Source organism: Capsicum annuum, chromosome 2 (genome assembly GCF_002878395.1).
Source record: "Capsicum annuum cultivar UCD-10X-F1 chromosome 2, UCD10Xv1.1, whole genome shotgun sequence".
NCBI lineage: Eukaryota > Viridiplantae > Streptophyta > Magnoliopsida > Solanales > Solanaceae > Capsicum > Capsicum annuum.
This window is the reverse complement of record NC_061112.1, coordinates 150651964-150671575: the sequence shown is the minus strand read 5'-3', so window position 1 is coordinate 150671575 and position 19612 is coordinate 150651964. Positions and strand designations below refer to the sequence as shown.

The window sequence follows — 19612 nt, the reverse complement described above, 5'->3', positions numbered from 1 at the left end:
AAGTTCCAACTCCTCGTATTTAACATTCAATGAAATCGTACTCATATATGAATAGAGCAAAATTTGTATTCGTAATTTGATTAATTCGACCTTCTTCCTCACTTCATGTATTTATATCCATATAGTTAACAGTGTTTGTTATATGTTATAGTAAAAAAATAAATACGCTTTACGTGGGTGAAAATTTTGAATTAGCTCGTGCCACTTTGATACCAGCTACTGGTCATTGTCTAGAAAAGCTATTCAATTAGATAACTCGTTTGGACTCAAACCACTAATTCAATTTTTAATTCGATCACATCATAGGCAAAAAAAAAAACAAAGATAAAAATAACAAAATATAAAAAAGGCAGTCCGGTGCACTAAAGCTATTGCAAGAAAAACTTTCATATAGACCGATAAGGTTCTGTATATCGTGAAATTGAACGCAGTAAGAAGTGTAATTTTATTTTACCAGTATCAATAAATTTGATCTGGTGTAATGGTTTATCTGCCTTAAATTTATACTTGATAAAATCCAACTTCAGATATACTTTACTAAAAGAATAGAATTCAAGAAATGGAGAATCATGTGATTGATTTTAATATATTTTTATACCAACGTGGACGACATTTTTGTTAATTTACAAGTCAACACAAACTGCAAAACCTCATGGTTTTTTCCCTTAAGAGTCATCCTAACTTTTAGCGATCAGCCACTTAGCCCGATTTTATCGCCATTTTTAGTTCTAGAACAAACAGTTTTTTTTTTTTTTTTTCCTTTAACCCCTTTCTGTGTTTAGGTTCTGAAAATGCACATTTTTTTTTTATTTTTAATAAATTTTTTAATTCAAACACGCAAAACCTCAGTTTTTTTTGCGGTTAAAAATTTGCATTCTTCTTGCATCAGACACTTGTCCGATTTTATTGCATATTGATTTATTTTATTAAGAATCCATCAGCTTAAAATTCTGTATTCGCCTCTATATAATCTCCATAGAGCCAAGAATACAAACATCATTGTCAGCTGACAAAATCTTCTTTTGTGCTCATGCATAGCATTTAACAAACTTTCTGTAATAAGACCAGAGTATACAATATTTTATTCTTATCAAGACACTATTAAAACCGCTAGAGTTTGACTGACAATGTCTTCCAAGATTAACCTGTTGATCTGTTTGTTCTTCATTCTTCATCTATGGGCTGCTGCTACTGTTACAGGACACGACATAGGAATTTATGAGATCAAGAAAGGAGATTTCTCTATTAAAGTCACTAATTATGGTGCTAGAATCATTTCTGTTTTTCTTCCTGATAAATATGGTATGTCTGTCTAATCAATATTCATAGGTCGATCCAAGATTTAAGTTTGATGAGTTCTGTATTTATGATTCTTGGAACTGTACTTATCGTATTTCTTAAATTTACGAGTTTAGAATATATTATTTGCTGTAATAGTAGGTTTTCACATGCATATGTATTTATGTTGCTTGTGATAATACTGGTTTTATCTGATCTTGTTTCAACCTTCTTGATGAGTATATATATGTACTGTTTAATGCACATTGAGGAAAGTAGTCTTATGTTGTCTCGTTCCTTTCCAGGAAACATAAGTGATATTGTTCTTGGATATGACACTATTGAGGAATACCAGGTTAGTTCACTTTGTCGTTCTATTTGAATATGTTTTTTTCTAAAACTTTCTTATTGCTCATCATTATGGAAAACACTACAAACAGAGAAAGAGCATTTATAAACAGTTCAGATTTGTGGGATTAAGGGTTCTTCGTTTGATGCTGCCTAAAACGACAGCGTCTTGGCCTATAATATGTAACCTGAATCCTCATGTTTTTTGACTAATGTTTTAAAAGTGGAGATGGATGATTGTAGTTGTCTCCTGGATTTAATGGACTCTCTGCAGTTTAAACATTAGATTTAGGTAAATTGTAGGAACTGCTCTTATTTCTTTTCTGAAATAAAAACTTGGGCCTAAGATACAACAAGTTCTCAGTAAAACAAATTCAACAATTACAGAACTATGATTCTTCTGTCCCTATCTCATTTTAGTGCACTGCACACTGAACAGTATGCTTAGCCGAGTTGGTTTGCACTTTCACAATGGGGGTGGACCATCATTGAACATAAATAATTATGCCTCTTTCATCATTTGGCTTGCACTTGCCTTGTTTGTTTGTTTGCATTTGCTTAACTTAATAATGCCCCATAGCGGATACATAAAGGCATCCAAGGGGATTTATCATACTCTAAGTTGGTAGGTGGGGGGCATAAAGAATGTCAAATTTCCAAATTGTTTCCAGGAAATAAATGCATGAGAATATGGAATCAGCCTCTTGATACTTTACAAATCTTCATTGGCATAAACAAATATGAAATACTTTTGTGCAGAATGATAAAAGTTATTTTGGAGCTATAGTAGGAAGAGTTGCTAACCGGATTGGTGGTGCTCAGTTTTCTCTGACTGGAACCCTTTTTAAGCTTATCGCCAGTGGTGGCGCAAACATACTGCATGGTATCCTCACTGCATTTCCTTTTACCTTCGGTTTCTCTTCCAATTTCACCTCTAATGTAAAAACTTGAAAAATGTAGGTGGTCCTAAAGGATTTAGCAACGTCGTTTGGACGGTGAGCGAGTATGAGAAAGACGGTCCCAATCCTCGTATTACTTTAACCTACCACAGTCCTGATGGTGATCAAGGTGAATATATCTGCTTATTGGTCATTCCACGTACAAGACAATTACAATAATTCACTTTCTTTTATGAACATTCTGAATTGAAGAAAATCCATTGTTTTTGCATGTAGGATTTCCTGGTGATGTTCTTGCCTGTGTTACCTATGCGTTGGAGGATCCTTACAAGCTTCTTGTTGAAATGAAGGCAGACGCTCTAAACAAGGCCACTCCAGTTAACTTGGCTCAACATACTTATTGGAACCTCGGTGGACACACCAGTGGCGATATTTTGTCCAACGATATTCAAATCTTTGCATCACACATCACCCCATTAGATCAAAGTTTGCTTCCAACTGGAGAAATCGTCCCTGTCAAGAACACGCCCTATGATTTCCTTACATCCCGTGCAGTGGGGAGCCAGATCATGGAACTCCAAGGTGGATATGACATCAACTTTGCACTTGACAGCACTGAAGAAATGAAGCCCGTGGCAATAGTTCATGATAAAAAGTCAGGGAGAGTGATGAATTTACAAGCGACTGCACCTGCTGTCCAATTGTACACCGCAAGCAACCTTAAGAAGAAGGGGAAAGGTGGATTTGTCTATCAGCCTTCTGCAGCCTTGTGTTTGGAGACTCAAGGGTTCCCCGATGCTGTGAATCACCCAAATTTCCCTTCAACAATTGTGACTCCGGAAAATCCCTACTTTCACAAAATGCTGTATGCATTCTCAATCGAGTAATACCAAAATGCTTATAGTATTAGTTTTCTCCGCCATCACTCGAGTCTTCTGTATATTTTTTATAAATTTATATTTCTTTCAAGGTTATAAAATAAAATACTTGCCATTCTGATTTCAATTCAGTGGTGCTTCGCTGGAGTTTTCTGAGAGCTGTTTACAAACATGTTTGTTGAGTGTTTGCTATTTTTGGCGTGAAGATTTTGTTTCTTTTCTTAAAACAAATCAAAGTTTGTACCTCTAACGTTTCAGGTTAATAGTTTCCCATTGAGTTCTCTAATCACACTACTCCATAGAATAGTGAAGAAGACAAGAAGCTGAGTTAAAATTACACATAACAATATGAAGTTGCGAAGTGCTAATAGTACACACCTAGCTTCCTTTGTCATCAACAGACAGTCGTTTTAGGCTTTTGGTAATTTCATACAGTCACTTGTGTTCTACTTGATTTAGGGATGTCAATGGGGCGAGTGGGTTTTGACGTATGTGGGTGGTGGTTGCGGGGTTTACACGAGTTTGCTCCGCAATAACATGCCCCGCACGTTTGCCATCCTTATCTTTGAACTCATATTTGTTCAAAGTGTTTCTCTTTAGAGAAAGCGTTTGTTGCCGGGGGCGGAGCCAGCCTTCTGTTCGGAGGTTCGGCCAAACTCCCTTCGACGGAAAAATATACTATTTATACATGATTAAAATTATTTTTTATGTTGTTATAGTAGGTGTTGAACCCTCTTCGACTAAGTTTATGTTTTCTTTGAATATGAAACCCCCTTCGTTGAAATCCTGGCTCCGCCTCTGTATTGTTGCTTTCTTATCTTAGCAATCATGGTACTTTAAAACATACTTTATCCAATTAATTATTTCAACTAATTTCCATAGACCACCAAGACAGATTTCCTACTGATTGTGAAGTTGAAGATTATGACTTGCTGACCATCACTGAATTTAATATGATGTAATGGTTTACCTATCTTATATTTATCTGTCAAGTGACTTGATGATATAATGTCATATATACTTTTAAAAAATAGAATCCTAGAAATGGAGAATCATGATTATAATACTATCTTTTAGTATTTCAACTTGGATTCCATTTTATTTATTTACAAGTCAATACAAACGGCTACTTTTTCATTAAACAGTACATAAACAACTTGCTTCTCCGTAAATCCAAGACTACACACATCATTGTCAGCTGACAAAGTCCACTTTTGTGCACATGCATCTAACAGACTTTTCTATAATAAAACCAAATGATTCCATATCTTATTCAGTGCTGAAAAAACTGTTATCAAGGCTCACTGGAGTTGACTGACAATGTCTTCCAAGATTAATCTGTTGATCTGTTTGTTCTTCATTCTCCATCTATGGGCTGCTGCTAATGTTACAGCACAAAAGATAGGAATATATGAGATCAAGAAAGGAGATTTTTCTGTTAAGGTCACTAATTATGGTGCCAGAGTCATTTCTGTTCTTCTTCCTGATAAGCATGGTAATGTCTGTCTTTTGCATAATCAATACTCAGAGGCCAATCCAAGATTTAAGTTCTATAAGTTCTATTCTTATGGTTCTTGGTACTGAACTTTCCTATCTGATCTTTGTTTCAACCTTCTTGATCTGTTATCTTGTTTTGTTCCTTTCCAGGAAACATAGGTGATGTTGTTCTTGGATATGACACCATTCAGGAATACGTGGTTAGTCGACTTTTTTCTATTTGAATTTATTTATTTTCACAAAATTTCTTATTGTTCATCATTAGTGAAAAAGACACGAATAGAGAAAGAGCAAAGATAAACAGTCCCGATAGAGTAACAGTTCTTTGTTTGACACAAAAGTTTAGATAGAGTAACAGTTCTTTGTTTGACACAAATCGTTTGTGGGATTAACATGAGTTGTTCGTTTCACGCTGTCGTCTAATTGTAGCTCTTTCCCAAAAGGACCGGTCTTGGCCTATAATATGTAACCTGAATCCTCATGTTTTTGGACTAATGTTAGAAATGTGGATATGGATGGTTGTAATTGTCTCTGGATTTCTGTAGTTTGAACATTAGATTAAGGTAAATTGTAAAAACTGCTCTTGTTTCTTTTCTGAAATAAAAACTTGTGCCTGATATGCAACAAGTTCCCAGTAAAACAAATTCAACAATCAAAGTATGATTCTGCTGTCCCTATCTCAGTTTAGTGCACTGCACACTAAAAAGTATGCTTAGCCAAGTTGGCTGGCACTTTCACAATGGGGGTGGACCATCATTGAACATAATTATGCCTTTTTTTATCATTTGAGCCTTGTTGTTACAAATTATTAGTTCTCATTTCCTGATGCCTTATTTGTGTCTTTGTATTCGCTTAACTCACCAGTGCCAGAATTATTGGATGAGAATATGGAATCAGCCTCTTGATATTTTCTATCATCTTCATGGGCATAAACAAATATGAAAAACTTTTGTGCAGAATGATACAAGTTCTTTTGGAGCTATAGTTGGAAGAGTTGCTAACCGGATTGGTGGTGCTCGATTTACTCTGAATGGAACCCTTTATAAGCTTATTGCCAATGATGGCGAAAACACTCTGCATGGTATCCTCACTACATTTCCTTTTAACATTGGGTTCTCTTCCAATTTCCCGTCTAATGTGGAAACTTGAAAATTGTAGGTGGCCCTAAAGGATTTAGCCATGTAGTTTGGAAGGTGAGCAAGTACAAGAAAGACGGTTCCGATCCTCGTATTACTTTAACCTACCACAGTCCTGATGGTGAACAAGGTGAATATATCTGCTTGGTTCTTCCACAAGACAATTACAATAATTCACTTCCTTTTGAAGAACATTCTGAATTGAAAAACAAATCCATTCTTTTCGCATGTAGGATTTCCTGGTGATGTTCTTGCCTCTGTTACCTATGCATTGAAGGATCCTTACAAGCTTATTGTGGTAATGAAGGCAAAAGCTCTAAACAAGGCCACTCCAGTTAACTTGGCTCAACATACTTATTGGAACCTTGGTGGACACAACAGTGGCGATATTTTGTCCAACGATATTCAAATCTTTGCATCACACATCACCCCATTAGATGATCATTTCATTCCAACAGGACAAATTGTCCCTGTCAAGAACACACCCTATGATTTCCTTAAACCCCGTAAAGTTGGGAGCCAGTTCAACAAACTGAAAAATGGATATGACATCAACTATCCACTAGACAGCACTAAAAAAATGAAGCCGGTGGCAATAGTTCACGATAAAAAGTCGGGAAGATTGATGAATTTACAAGCAACTTCACCTGCTGTTCAATTGTACACTTCAAACACCCTTGTAAAGAAGGGCAAAGGTGGATTTGTCTATCAGCCTTATTCAGCCTTGTGTTTGGAGACTCAAGGGTTTCCCGATGCTGTGAATCACCCAAATTTCCCATCAACAATTGTGACTCCGGAAAAATCCTACTTTCACAAAATGCTGTTTACGTTCTCAGTTGAGAAATACTAAAATGTCTTTTGTTTCTTTTGCATAATTGATGTTTCAGTCAAGGTTATAAATAAAACCCCTGGCATTCTGATTTCAATACAGTTGTGCTTGGCTGGAGTTTTCTGAGAAATGTTTACTAACATGTTTGTCGAGTGTTTCCTGTTTTTGGAGTGAAAATTTTGTTTCTTTTCTTAAGACAAATCAAAGGTTGTACCTTTACTGTTTCAGGTTGATGGTTCTCATTGAGTTCTCTAATCTCATTACTCCTTATGATTAGTAAAGAAGACAAGAAGCAGAGTTAAAATTACACATAACAATAGGAAGTTTCGAAGTGCTAAGAGCACACCTCGCTTCCTTTGTCATCATCTGTCAGTCCTTTTTGGCTTTAGGTTATTTCATAGTCACTTGTGTTCTTTTTGATTTAGGGATGTCAATGGGGCGAGTGGATTTTGCTGTATGTGGGGGTGGTGCAGGTTTGGCTTTATATGGGGGCGGGTAGAAACTTTTTTGCTATTCACAGCGTCTGGGACGGGTTAAAGTCTTCTGGGGTTTACACCTGGCTAACAAAGAAAAACTTCTCCATAGGACAAGTGTTAAGGACACTTGGCTAACAAAATTGCGACTTGGTGACTTCACTTCATGGGGTTTACACCTGGCTAACAAAGAAACACTCCTCCATAGGACAAGTGTTGAGGACACTTGGCTAACAAAGTTGCGACTTGGCGACTTCACTTCATGGGGTTTACACCTGGCTAACAAAGAAAAACTTCTCCATAGGACAAGTGTTGAGGACACTTGGCTAACAAAGTTGCGAATTGGCGACTTCACTTCATAGGGTTTACACCTGGCTAACAAAGAAACATTTCTCCGTAGGACAAGTGTTAAGGACACTTGGCTAACAAAGTTGCGACTTCACTTCATGGGGTTTCACCTGGCTAACAAAGAAAAACTTCTCCGTAGGACAAGTGTTAAGGACACTTGGCTAACAAAGTTGCGACTTGGCCAATTCACTTCATGCAAGAAGCCATCACAAGACATATGGCTTTTCTTGTTCTTTGCTCCAAGAAATAATATTTGTTTTTTAAAATACGTCTCATGATTGGCTTCTTAAACACGCATAATATAAATTATTTCGAAATAAATAAATAATTTCCCTACAACCATATCTTATTCGGTGCTGAAGGAACTGTTATCAAGACACACTAGAATTTACTGACATGTCTTCCAAGATTAATCTGTTGATCTGTTTGTTCTTCATTCTCCATCTATGGGCTGCTGCTAATGTTACAGCACAAGAGATAGGAATATATGAGATCAAGAGAGGAGATTTCTTTGTTAAAGTCACAAATTATGGTGCCAGAGTCATCTCTGTTCTTCTTCCTGATAAGCATGGTAATGTCTCTTCTTTTGCGTTATCAATATTCGGAGGCCAATGCATGATTTAAGTTTGATAAGTTCTACTTTTATTATTTCAACCTTTTTGATGTGTTATCTTGTCTTGCTCCTTTCCAGGAAACATAGGTGATATTGTTCTTGGATATGACACCATTCAGGAATACATGGTTAGTCCACTTTGTTCTATTTGCATTTGTTTCTTTTCTAAAATTTCTTACTATTCATCATTAAGGAAAAAAACACAAATAGAGAAAGAGCAGAGATAAACAGTTCAGATAGAGTAACATTTGTTTGCTTGATGCTGTCTGTCTGTAGCTCTTTCCCAAAAGGACCGCGTATTGTCCTATAATATGTAACCTGAATCCTCATGTTCTAGGACAAATGTTAGAAATGTGGAGATGGATGATGGTAATTGTCTCTGGATTGAATGGACGCTGTGTAGTTTGAACATTAGATTTAGGTAAATTGTAAAAACTCCTATTGTTTCTTTTCTGAAATTAAAACTTGGGCCTAATATACAAGATGTTTCAGTAAAACAAATTCAACAATCATAAAACAGATATGATTTTGTTGTCCCAATGTCATTTTAGTGCACTAAAAAGTATACTTAGCCGAGCTGGCTGGCACTTTCACAATGGGGGTGGACCATCATTCAAAAAAAGTTGAAGGGATATCAATGATGCATTCCTTATGCCTCTTTCATCATTTGAGCCTTATACTAGCTAATATGGAATCAGCTTATTGATGCTTTACAAATCTTTATGGGCATGAACACATATGAAATACTTTCTGCAGAATGATACGAATGCTTTTGGGGCTATAGTTGGAAGAGTTGCTAACCGGATCAGTGGTGCTCGATTTACTCTGTATGGAACCCATTATAAGCTTATCGCCAATGATGGCAACAACACACTGCATGGTATCCTCACTGCATTCCCTTTTACCTTCAGTTTCTCTTCCAATTTCGCCTCTTATGTAAAAACTTGAAAAATGTAGGTGGCCCTAAAGGATTTGACCATATCGTCTGGAAGGTGAGCAAGTACACTAAAGGTGGTGCCAATCCTCGTATTACTTTAACTTACCACAGTCCTGATGGTGAACAAGGTGAATATATCTTCTTGGTTATTCCACAAGACAATTATAGTAATACGTTTCCTTCTGAAGAACATTTTGAATTGAACAAAATCCATTGTTTTCTCATGTAGGCTTTCCTGGTGATCTTCTTGTCTCTGTTACCTACGCATTGAAGGATCGTTACAAGCTTATTGTGACAATGAAGGCAAAAGCATTGAACAAGGCCACTCCGGTTAACTTGGCTCAACACACTTATTGGAACCTTGGTGGACACAACAGTGGCCATGTTTTGTCCAACGAGATTCAGATCTTTGCATCACACATCACTCCATTAGATGAACATTTCATTCCAACAGGACAAATCGTCCCTGTCAAGAACACACCATATGATTTCCTAAAACCACGTGAAGTTGGGAGCCAGTTCAACAAACTCCAAAATGGATATAACATCAACTATCGACTAGAAAGCACTAAAAAAATGAAGCCGGTGGCAATAGTTCATGATAAAAAGTCTGGAAGAGCGATGAATTTACAAGCAACTGCACCTGGTGTCCAATTTTACACTTCAAACAGCCTTGTAAAGAAGGGCAAAGGTGGATATGTCTATCAGCCTTATTCAGCCTTGTGTTTGGAGACTCAAGGGTTCCCCGATGCTGTGAATCATCCAAATTTCCCATCAACAATTGTGACTCCGAACAAATCCTATTTTCACGAAATGCTGTTTACGTTCTCAGTTAAGAAATACTAAAATATCTATTGTGCAAAATTGATTTTCTGTAAAGATTATAAATAAAACCACTGTCATTCTGATTTCAATGCAGTTGTGTTTGGCTGGAGTTATATAAGAAATGTTTACAAACATGTTTGGTGAGTGTTTGCTGGTGAAAATTTTGTTTCTTTTCTTGGAACAAATCAAAGTTTGTACCTCTATTGTTTCATGTTAATTGTTTCCATTGACTTCTCTAATCACATAAAAGGGCAGTGCGGTGCATTCATGTTCCCTCTACGTGCGGGTCGGGAACCTTATCCTATATTTCTGCTAGAAGGCATTCCCATGGCTTGAACCAGTGACCTCCTAGTCATATGACGATAATTTTATTAGTTATTCTAAAGCTCCCCTTATCACATTATTCCATATATATTTTTAGCAGTTTCACAAGTGTGTATGCCAAAGAAATGCTTTTGGGATTGATCTTGTCCTCCTATTCTAAACATTATATATATTGCACAGTAACACATTAGTGAATCTAGTTAAAATAGAATGAAATAGCACAGTTTAGAAACAAAAAGCCTTTAGGATATTCCAAATTGAAACAGTTCATAAAGGCACACACTGTACAAATACATCCTTTACTGTATTTTACAATCATAATGTTAATTTTACTACGTTCTGTAAAGAAATCTGAAAAAATCAGATGTGTACAACCCATCACTGTCATTTTTAGCCCTGTTGTCAAAATAGAAATTGATGTTAATTTTAAGGGACCAATTGTGTATTTGGCCTTAAATAATTGGAATGACTTAACTTCTGGGGCGGATCCAGCGTATTACATGCAGGTACATGGAATCTGTAGTTTCTGCTCAAATCCAATAGGTAACAAAATATTTATAAATATTTAAATGTGAACAAGTTATTATCTATGTATTAATTTGAAACTGTGACAAGAGACTTCAAATATTTAAATGTGAACAAGTTATTATCTAGTATATATTAATTTGAAACTTGACAAAGACTTCAAATCCTGAATCTGCCTTTGCTAACTTATTATCTGTCAACTTAAAGACCGCACATTCATCATTATTGATTTTTGCGTGAGTAAATATCCACGCAGCTGACAAATTCTGATTTGTGCACATGCAAACTGCAGTTAATAAACTATTTCAATAAAGCCAAGGATAAATGTTAGTACGATTCTCCAATAATGATAATACTATCAATAAATAATAAGGCCAAGGATATTGGTGGGGTGCACATGCTGTAGGCTGAACAATAAGCTGTCAATCAGATACTCTCAGTCTCAAAAATCATTAGAGTTGACTATGCCTTCAAACATTAATTTGTCGTTCTGTTTATTCATTCTTCATTTGTGGGCTGTCATCAGTGTTACAGAGCAAGATATAGGGGTATATGAGATCAAGAAAGGAGATTTCTCTGTAAAAGTCACCAATTATGGTGCCAGAATCATCTCTGTTTTTCTTCCTGATAAGCATGGTATGTCTGTCTTTCATATTATCAATTCTGAGGCGGATTCAGGATTTTAATTTGATGGTTTCTATTTTTATAGTCTACATTTGAAACTATGGGTACAAAGTTTAGTATTTGTAGAAATTTTAGGGGGGGTTCACATAAAGTTCATTTTTTTGAAAACATGTTCCAATCGGATCTTGTTTCAAACTTTCTTGATGTGTATATGTGAACTGTTTTCTTCTGTTTTGTTTGAAGAAATTAGTCTTATAGTCTCTTGCTAATCCTTTGCAGGAGAAGTAGGTGATGTTGTTCTTGGATATGACACCATAGAGGAATACCAGGTTAGTTCACTTTGTTTTATTTTAATGATCTATCTGAATTTGCTCTAACCTTTTAGTTCACCTTCTCCTTTCTATGATTTGCCACTGTGCTTCTCTGTGGGTCGATAGCAATTTTGCCATGTTAAAATTCATAGCCAATTATGAACCAAATCAATTGCGTGATTTCATAGTTTTTTTTTATGACACAGTCTAATTGTAGCTCTTTCCTAACAAAAACCGCGTCTCTATCCTATAATATCGAACTTAAAAACATTCCATCTTCTGAACTAATGTGAAGTATACTGAAGGAATTTTGGATTGGCCAAAAGTTCTCTGCCTCTTTGGAGTTATACATTCTACTTGTCTCTGGATTTAATAAACTCTCCTTAGTTTGAACATCAAATTTAGGAAATTGTAAAAACTCCCCCCAGTTTCTTTTCTTGAACCAAAACTTGGGCCTGATTTAAATGAAATTTCCAATGAAACAAATTCAAAATCACTGTAATAGTCAGAATTATGATTCTGTTTCTACATCGTTTTAGGGCACTGCAGACTAAAATGTATGCTTATCTGCGCTGGTCGCCACTATGCAAATTCAGGTTTTAGATTATTTCACACTGGTATCAGATCAACATTTGGAATCAGAAAGAATTTGAACTTAATAATGTCCTATTTAAGTTCAAGTTTTCTAGGGAATGAGTCATTTGATGTGTAAAAATCTTCGTACACATACGATATGAAAGTAATTTTGTGCAGAATGATACAACTTCTTTCGGAGCACTACTTGGAAGGGTTGCTAACCGTATTGGAGGTGCTCAATTTACTTTAAATGGAACCGTTTATAAGCTTGTCGCCAATGATGGCCCAAACACACTTCATGGTATCCTCAGTACAATTTTCTTCTACTTTTGCTTTCTCTTCCTCTTTCAGCTCCATACACCCAACTTTCCTTACTCATAGAACTTCAAAAATATAGGTGGTGCTAAAGGATTTAGCCGTGTTGTTTGGAATGTTAGCAAGTACAACCAAGAGGGTTCCTATCCTCACATTACTTTAACCTACCACAGTGCTGATGGTGAAGAAGGTAAATCTGTCTAGTTATTTCAGAAGACAATTACAGTGATTGATTTCCTTTTGAAGATACAATATGAATCGAGTAAAATCCACTGTTTACTTTTGTAGGATTTCCGGGTGATCTTCTTGTCTCGGTTACCTATGCACTGAAAGACCCTTACAAGCTTAGTGTGTTAATGACGGCAAAAGCTCTAAACAAGGCCACTCCAGTTAACTTGGCTCAGCACAGTTATTGGAACCTCGGTGGACACAACAGTGGCGATATCTTGTCCAACGTTGTTCAAATCTTTGCATCACACGTCACTCCAGTAGATAAGTACCTCATTCCTACAGGCGAAATTTCTCCTGTCGAGAACACGCCGTATGATTTCCTTAAACCCCGTAGAGTGGGGAGCCAGATCAAGGAACTCCAAAGTGGATATGACATCAACTATGCACTCGACAGCGCTGAAAAAATGAAGCACGTGGCAATAGTTCATGATGAAAAGTCAGGAAGAGTTATGGAAGTAGAAGCGTCTGCACCTGGTGTCCAATTCTACACTGCAAACTCCCTTATTCAGAAGGGGAAAGGTGGATATGTGTATCAGCCTCATGCAGCATTGTGTTTTGAGACTCAAGGGTTCCCCGACGCTGTGAATCACCCTAATTTTCCTTCAACAATTGTGACTCCAGGGAAGGTCTACGTTCACAAATTGTTGTATACATTCTCAATCATGAAATACTGGAATTCTTATTAGGGTTTTCCACCATTGCTTGTTTTTGACAAATAAAACACCCGACACTTTGGCTCACTGTTTTTCAAGTGGATAGTTTTGTGTGTGTATACGTATTTTTCCTTTATGGAACAAATCAAAACTTGTTTTAGTTAATCGTCTCCATTGAGTGTTCTGATCACACTTCTCCATAAAAATTAACTCTACTGTGTGAAATTAACACATTTTCATGAGGCTGAAGGGCCAAAACAGGAAGGCCAAATTTAGGGGTATTTAAAAAGTTGAATTCAGGAAATGGCGGATCATGTAGTTGACTTTTATATATACTTTGTTATTTTTAAGCCAAAAGTTTCTCCCAAGTTTTTAATTATTTCTAGAATAAGAATCACGCCAAAGTGGGTGCCATTTTATTTTTGTTTTACAACTACTATTTGTCCACCTTTCTCTTTATTGCATTAAGAAATAGTAATAAATAAAAAGAGTACTTTTGTTAGTTTATCCTTTTACCCTTTTCAATAAGCTCGCCTTATCCATTATTACCAAGATTAACAATCGAAAAACTTTACAGCATTTATGCTTTTTTAAAAAATAATTTAAGGGCAAAACAAGAAAATTGAATTAATTTTATCTTAATTTTATAAATTAAAAAGTTATTTGGAACGTCACTTTTAATAATATAGACAAGTAATAAGGAGTACTTTACGTGACAATACATAAAATATAGAAATGGGTAACTTGATTCTCGCAGTCTTAATTAATACTGCCACACTCAAACCATTATCAATTTTTAATGGCGTTATCCCGTTTTCGCGCCCATTATTTGACAGACAAGTTTTTTACTTTCCTCTCACATGGAGATAATAATCTAATACCAATAATATTGCCACTTGCCAAATGAATTGGAGGAGCAAATAATTAAAAGCCTGAAGAAACTGTCACAATAAAGCACTGAAAATTTGCTTTTCTGCAGTAATTGTTTTACCATAATAAGTTACTTAGTTTTAGGACTAATCTAATTTGTTGAATTCTTGTAATGCAGATTATGTTTTTAAAGTTCCACTTAATAAAACTACAGGGAGACAATTTCAGTCAATACTTTCGACCTCTTTGTTGCACCATCTTAGAAAAAACCAACACACACTGAAGTCTCAAAACAAGAGGAGCTGATTTGATCATGTCTTCAAAGGTTATTAGTCTGTTGATCTGTTTTTTCATTCTTCATCTGTTGGCTGCTGGTAGAGTTTCAGGCTGCGATATAGGGATATATGAGTTAAAGAAAGGAGATTTCTCTGTTAAGATTACCAATTATGGTGCCAGAATCATTTCTGTTTTTCTACCTGATAAGAATGGTATGTCTTGTCTTTTTTTTTACCTATGTTTTTGTTTTAATTTTCTTGATTTGGGAGTTCTTGTAGAAATCAGTCTTATGTATGTTGATTTGTAGGAAAAATAAATGATGTTGTTCTTGGATATGACACCATCAAGGAATACGTGGTTAGTTCACTCTCTTCATTGTATTTAATAGATGATTTTGCTCTTAGGCTACTCTCTGAATCAGATACTCAAATCTTGCTATGCATAGACTAATAAGGGCAGCCCGATGCACAAAGTATACTGTGTTACGATAAACTAATTAATATGGAAGTGATTTGTGCAGAATGAAACACGTTATTTCGGAGCCCTACTTGGAAGGGTTGTTAACCGGATTGGTGGTGCTCAATTTACTTTGAATGGAACTGTTTATAAGCTTGTCCCGAATGAAGGCAATAACACAATTCATGGTATTCCTTTTAACTATGCTTTCTCTTACAGTTTTTCCCAAATTTCCTTCTCTTATCTAGTAAAACTTCAAAATACAGGTGGTCCTAAAGGATTTAGCTTTGTTGTTTGGAAGGTGAGTGAGTATGTCAAAGATGGTCCTTGTCCTCACTTAACTCTAACCTACCACAGTGCTGATGGCGAAGAAGGTAGTCTTAGTGTCATTTTGAAGAAGTCTACTGATTAATGAATCGCGTCCATTGATTGCTTTCTTATGTGTAGGCTTTCCTGGTGATGTTCTTGTCTCTGTTACCTTTGCATTGAAAGATCCTTACAAACTTAGTGTCGAATTTAAAGCAAAAGCATTGAACAAGGCCACTCCGATTAGCTTGTCTCACCACCCTTACTGGAACCTCGGTGGTCACAACAGTGGCAACGTGTTATCCCAGGTTGTTCAAATCTATGCATCACACATTACCCCAGTTGATGAACAGCTCATTCCCACAGGCGAAATCGCCCCTGTCAAGAACACGCCTTACGACTTCCTTAAACCTCTTAAGGTGGGGAGCAGGATCGATAAAATCAAAATTGGATATGACAGAAACTATGTGCTCGACAGCAATAAAAAAATGAAACCAGTGGCAGTAGTTTACGACAAGAAATCAGGAAGAGTGATGGATATACATGCAACTGCACCTTGTGTGCATTTCTACACTGCAAACTGGATCGTTAATGTAAAAGGGAAAGGTGGATATGTGTATCAGCCTCGTTCAGCATTGTCTTTGGAGACTCAAGGCTATCCTGACGCTGTGAATCACCCAAATTTCCCGTCCACAATTGTGAATCCAGGAAAGACTTACTCGCACTCGGTGTTGTATGCTTTCTCCATCAAGAAATAATAGAAGAGTTTGCTTGTATCCTCATAATAATATCGTCTACTTGAATTGATTTTTGTATCAAGGTTATATGTTTTATGAGAAATAAAACTTCAACATTCAAAGATTGACATACTTATTCACAATATCACTAATGAGACAACTAACACACCTTTTGTCACTCTACAAAACTTGCATAACTATACTAGAGAATTGATTGCATTTTTTGAAACCTGAATGAGTCCTCCCGTTATGGCCTCATCGTTCTAAGTATACACTTACCACTTTCTTAGATCCACGACGAACATGAAATGCAACTGCTCAATATATATATAGCTCCAAAGATAATGCAGATATATATAATATATAAGCAGAATGGAAAACTACATCCAAATGTCCAGCAACCACATAAGCAAGCCAATGAGACAATAAGGACAAACTATCCTATTCCAGCCATACTCAGGAATCTTATATATATAATTAAGTCTCGTTTTGTCTTAGAAATGACCCTTAGAATGAGTAGAAAACATTGTGGGATGAGTTCGGGAACTTTGGGGGAGTTTTGGACATAAAATGGGACTGTGCGTCGCATGGGGGAAGGCCGTGCTTTGGCCCCCTGCATCACATAAGCCAGCGCAAGGGGCTATCGATAAGGCATGTTAAACACTCCCTACATCACCTACTATTACAAAGTGTTAATTTAAATAGTATTTATGTATATTATATTGACGGTTTGGAACTAGGGTTGAGAATTACATTTACGATAAGTTTAATACTGATTTCCTCATGTTATATATAAATTGTCTTCTAATCACTATTAGAGTGTTTTGATACTGGAAACGACTATTTGAAAAAGGTGTGCTTGTATATATGAATTCGAAAGGTTAAGTGATGAAATTATCATCATTAAGTCTTTAAAAATTGTTTTGAATATTACAATAATGCATGAGTATGTCACCCCGTTCTTTGAACTGATGAATGTATTGAACTTTATGACATGTTTTAAGATTCTTATGGAAATTTAATACGATTATGTTTATGATTTTGAATGATGGGGTTAAGAGTCAATAATGTTTGATTATAATGATTTTGCCATGATATGAATGACTTGAAAGTCTTGGTACGATGATACAAAAAATATGAATGCGTTAATAAAACACTATGAATAAAGGTTATGAAAAATATTTTGATTGGGCTCAAAGAGGTTCGTGTAGTTTCACCAAAGTGTAATCCTTGTGACCAATGCTTGAAATCATGTTTGCTGACGTGAGAAGTTTTGTCCTGAAAAATGGACAATCGAAATATGCTTACTTTGCGCAGAGGTATGCAGTTATGTTTATGATATAATGACCTAATGATGAATTCCTTAGTCCATGCGGCTAACATGGATTGAGGCTCCGTCAGTTGGGTATGAACTAGACCCATATAGTCCGTGAGTTACTTAATGTCGGTACAACCTGCATAATCCAGAATTAAATGTTTCAAGAGATTATGTCTCTTTTATGCTTTAAGTCACTTGCTTCTCATTATTTTTATTAAGAGCTTATGATATGAGTTTTATAAATTGTTTTATAAACTGCTTGAGTCCCCACTTCTTTGAATTGCATGTCAGTGCTTATCGTCCTGACTGTCCCCGAACGCTATATTCTTTGATTCTGCCCAACATTACGATTCATTTAGCACAACAGCTAGCAAGTGATGAACCATCCATCTTTCGGAAGACATATCTTCTCTTTTAGTTAAACTTGGACTATCTTGTTTTATGATATTTTTGGAGTCATGTCCTGAATTAGGATTTCTATTTATAATGTTGGAGGCTTCGTACATTGAGTAGGACAAATATTTTTATTTCTTATTTAAAGACTTGAGTTTGAATTGTCATTTAAGTTGGACTTCTTCATAATTATGGATCAAATTCCGCACTTTATTTATGATTATACTTAGGATGTAATATAAGGGTCATCTCAGACCTTTACTGATTTGGAATGTCCGTCACAGCTAGGACCTCAACTCGAATAGTGAGATCATCTCGAACCTTATTAATTTGGAATGTCCGTTACTGCTAACGCCTCTGTTTGAATCGTGACAGTCATACAACACGAAATAATTGAGATGTTTATGAAACGTCTTAAATAATGTCAGTCCATCTGAAACCAATAATGTCATGAAGGTTCTTACTTCTTAAAGCAAAAGATGGAGATGTTTATACTTTAATTTCCTCTGACCCAGAAAACACTGATTATGAAATACACATGATTTAACATGTATAATTCTACAAATGGCAAACACATGTGGTTTGAATTTAATCACTCTCTTGGGAAGAAAGGCAGCCCCCTTAGGCCGGCATTATTTTAATTTTTTGGAAATAATAGGTTACAAATTTTAAAAAATATATTAAATACTATTTGTAGAAAAAATAATTTTTTTATACAAATGAAATTTAGAAGGAGTTTGTTATATCTGGTCTAGAGAACTATGTCTCAAGCAAAATTTAATGCATTGACTATATTATTAATAAAACAAAATTATTAGAAGAAATCGATTATATAATTTTAAAAGTAGACTTTGTAAAAACAATTAATTTTTCTTAAAAATTTAAGGCTTCCGTTAGATTTTGACCTTAGGCCACGTATTTGTTTGAGTCACCCCTGCTCTCTCGGTTCCTTTTTACTTGTATGTTATAACAAACTATTTTTTTATTTCTTCATTTTTAACAAACAAAAATTTACTTTTATCAATATTATCATTATTGTTAAGTAACTACATAAAGTATTAGTAGTTAAATTTAAATTTTTAAAGTATAATTAATAATGAGAATTTCATAAGGTAAATCCTAGTAATAGATATTAAATAAAAATTTCAAAGTGTCAAGTAAAAATGTGTATCTTTTATGCCAAATAATATAATGGAAGTATTTCCAGAATAAGATCCCGCCAACGTGGGTGCCATTTTTGTATTTACAAGTTATCACAGCCACCTAGCAAAAATTAGGTGGAATAATACCCAATTTGTATTAGAGCTTCTTTATATTTAGTGAAATAAAAAATCTTATAAGAATAATAATGAAATTTCAACCGTATAATTTTTATTATAATTTATTTAAATGTAATGATCATCTGTTTCAATAATATATTTCATTTTCTGGACAAAATTTATAATTTAAAAATGACTAAAATTTCATTATTATTTTTAACCAAATAAAAAACGATTCGCGTAAAGAAAGGAGTTAACGTGGGGAGGGCGACTACTACATAAGATAACGGGAAACCCGTCTTTTTGTACCAAATAAACATAAAATAATTGGAATCTGTCTATTTCAAGACTTTACACTCATTATGAATATTTTTATT

At 35.3% G+C, this 19612-nt stretch overlaps 4 protein-coding genes across 6 annotated transcripts; all 4 read left to right on the top strand.

Moving 5' to 3' along the window:
• The first annotated feature begins 949 nt into the window (after positions 1-949).
• Positions 950-3530, top strand: LOC107861460 (galactose mutarotase-like). Its single transcript, XM_016706796.2, has 5 exons — positions 950-1302; positions 1584-1633; positions 2386-2509; positions 2587-2694; positions 2802-3530. Exons 1-5 carry the CDS (start codon positions 1128-1130, stop codon positions 3410-3412), a joined length of 1068 nt encoding a protein of 355 aa, XP_016562282.1. The 5' UTR covers positions 950-1127; the 3' UTR covers positions 3413-3530.
• Positions 3531-4449: 919 nt separating this feature from the next.
• On the top strand, positions 4450-10150 carry LOC107860546 (galactose mutarotase). Of its 3 annotated transcripts, none has more exons than XM_016705938.2 (5): positions 4450-4898; positions 5051-5100; positions 5858-5981; positions 6059-6166; positions 6270-6962. In XM_016705938.2, exons 1-5 carry the CDS (start codon positions 4724-4726, stop codon positions 6884-6886), a joined length of 1074 nt encoding a protein of 357 aa, XP_016561424.1. In that variant the 5' UTR covers positions 4450-4723; the 3' UTR covers positions 6887-6962. The 3 variants fall into 3 exon arrangements, with proteins under 3 accessions (XP_016561424.1, XP_047263495.1, XP_016561422.1); XM_047407539.1 differs by lacking the exons at positions 5051-5100; positions 5858-5981; positions 6059-6166; positions 6270-6962 and adding exons at positions 8378-8427; positions 9056-9179; positions 9257-9364; positions 9466-10150 and having other exon boundaries at positions 4662-4898; XM_016705936.2 differs by lacking the exons at positions 4450-4898; positions 5051-5100; positions 5858-5981; positions 6059-6166; positions 6270-6962 and adding exons at positions 7828-8257; positions 8378-8427; positions 9056-9179; positions 9257-9364; positions 9466-10150.
• Positions 10151-11188: 1038 nt separating this feature from the next.
• On the top strand, positions 11189-13707 carry LOC107860545 (galactose mutarotase). The gene is made up of 5 exons (XM_016705935.2): positions 11189-11546; positions 11814-11863; positions 12599-12722; positions 12819-12926; positions 13025-13707. Exons 1-5 carry the CDS (start codon positions 11375-11377, stop codon positions 13651-13653), a joined length of 1083 nt encoding a protein of 360 aa, XP_016561421.1. The 5' UTR covers positions 11189-11374; the 3' UTR covers positions 13654-13707.
• Positions 13708-13858: 151 nt separating this feature from the next.
• On the top strand, positions 13859-16389 carry LOC107861459 (galactose mutarotase). Its single transcript, XM_016706795.2, has 5 exons — positions 13859-14978; positions 15074-15123; positions 15287-15410; positions 15489-15596; positions 15670-16389. Exons 1-5 carry the CDS (start codon positions 14804-14806, stop codon positions 16284-16286), a joined length of 1074 nt encoding a protein of 357 aa, XP_016562281.1. The 5' UTR covers positions 13859-14803; the 3' UTR covers positions 16287-16389.
• Positions 16390-19612: the final 3223 nt, after the last annotated feature.

What these genes read in the sequence shown, in the direction of transcription:
- LOC107861459 (XM_016706795.2), top strand. Translation starts at nt 14,804, where the DNA reads ATGTCTTCAAAGGTTATTAGTCTGTTGATCTGTTTTTTCATTCTTCAT. An exon ending in ACACCATCAAGGAATACGTG is followed by an intron (nt 15,124 to 15,286) that starts GTTAGTTCACTC and finishes TGATTTGTGCAG; the next exon opens with AATGAAACACGTTATTTCGG. An exon ending in CAGTGCTGATGGCGAAGAAG is followed by an intron (nt 15,597 to 15,669) that starts GTAGTCTTAGTG and finishes TCTTATGTGTAG; the next exon opens with GCTTTCCTGGTGATGTTCTT.
- LOC107860545 (XM_016705935.2), top strand. Translation starts at nt 11,375, where the DNA reads ATGCCTTCAAACATTAATTTGTCGTTCTGTTTATTCATTCTTCATTTG. An exon ending in TTTTCTTCCTGATAAGCATG is followed by an intron (nt 11,547 to 11,813) that starts GTATGTCTGTCT and finishes AATCCTTTGCAG; the next exon opens with GAGAAGTAGGTGATGTTGTT. An exon ending in ACACCATAGAGGAATACCAG is followed by an intron (nt 11,864 to 12,598) that starts GTTAGTTCACTT and finishes AATTTTGTGCAG; the next exon opens with AATGATACAACTTCTTTCGG.
- LOC107861460 (XM_016706796.2), top strand. Translation starts at nt 1,128, where the DNA reads ATGTCTTCCAAGATTAACCTGTTGATCTGTTTGTTCTTCATTCTTCAT. An exon ending in TTTTCTTCCTGATAAATATG is followed by an intron (nt 1,303 to 1,583) that starts GTATGTCTGTCT and finishes GTTCCTTTCCAG; the next exon opens with GAAACATAAGTGATATTGTT. An exon ending in CAGTCCTGATGGTGATCAAG is followed by an intron (nt 2,695 to 2,801) that starts GTGAATATATCT and finishes TTTTGCATGTAG; the next exon opens with GATTTCCTGGTGATGTTCTT.
- LOC107860546 (XM_047407539.1), top strand. Translation starts at nt 4,724, where the DNA reads ATGTCTTCCAAGATTAATCTGTTGATCTGTTTGTTCTTCATTCTCCAT. An exon ending in TCTTCTTCCTGATAAGCATG is followed by an intron (nt 4,899 to 8,377) that starts GTAATGTCTGTC and finishes GCTCCTTTCCAG; the next exon opens with GAAACATAGGTGATATTGTT. An exon ending in CAGTCCTGATGGTGAACAAG is followed by an intron (nt 9,365 to 9,465) that starts GTGAATATATCT and finishes TTTCTCATGTAG; the next exon opens with GCTTTCCTGGTGATCTTCTT.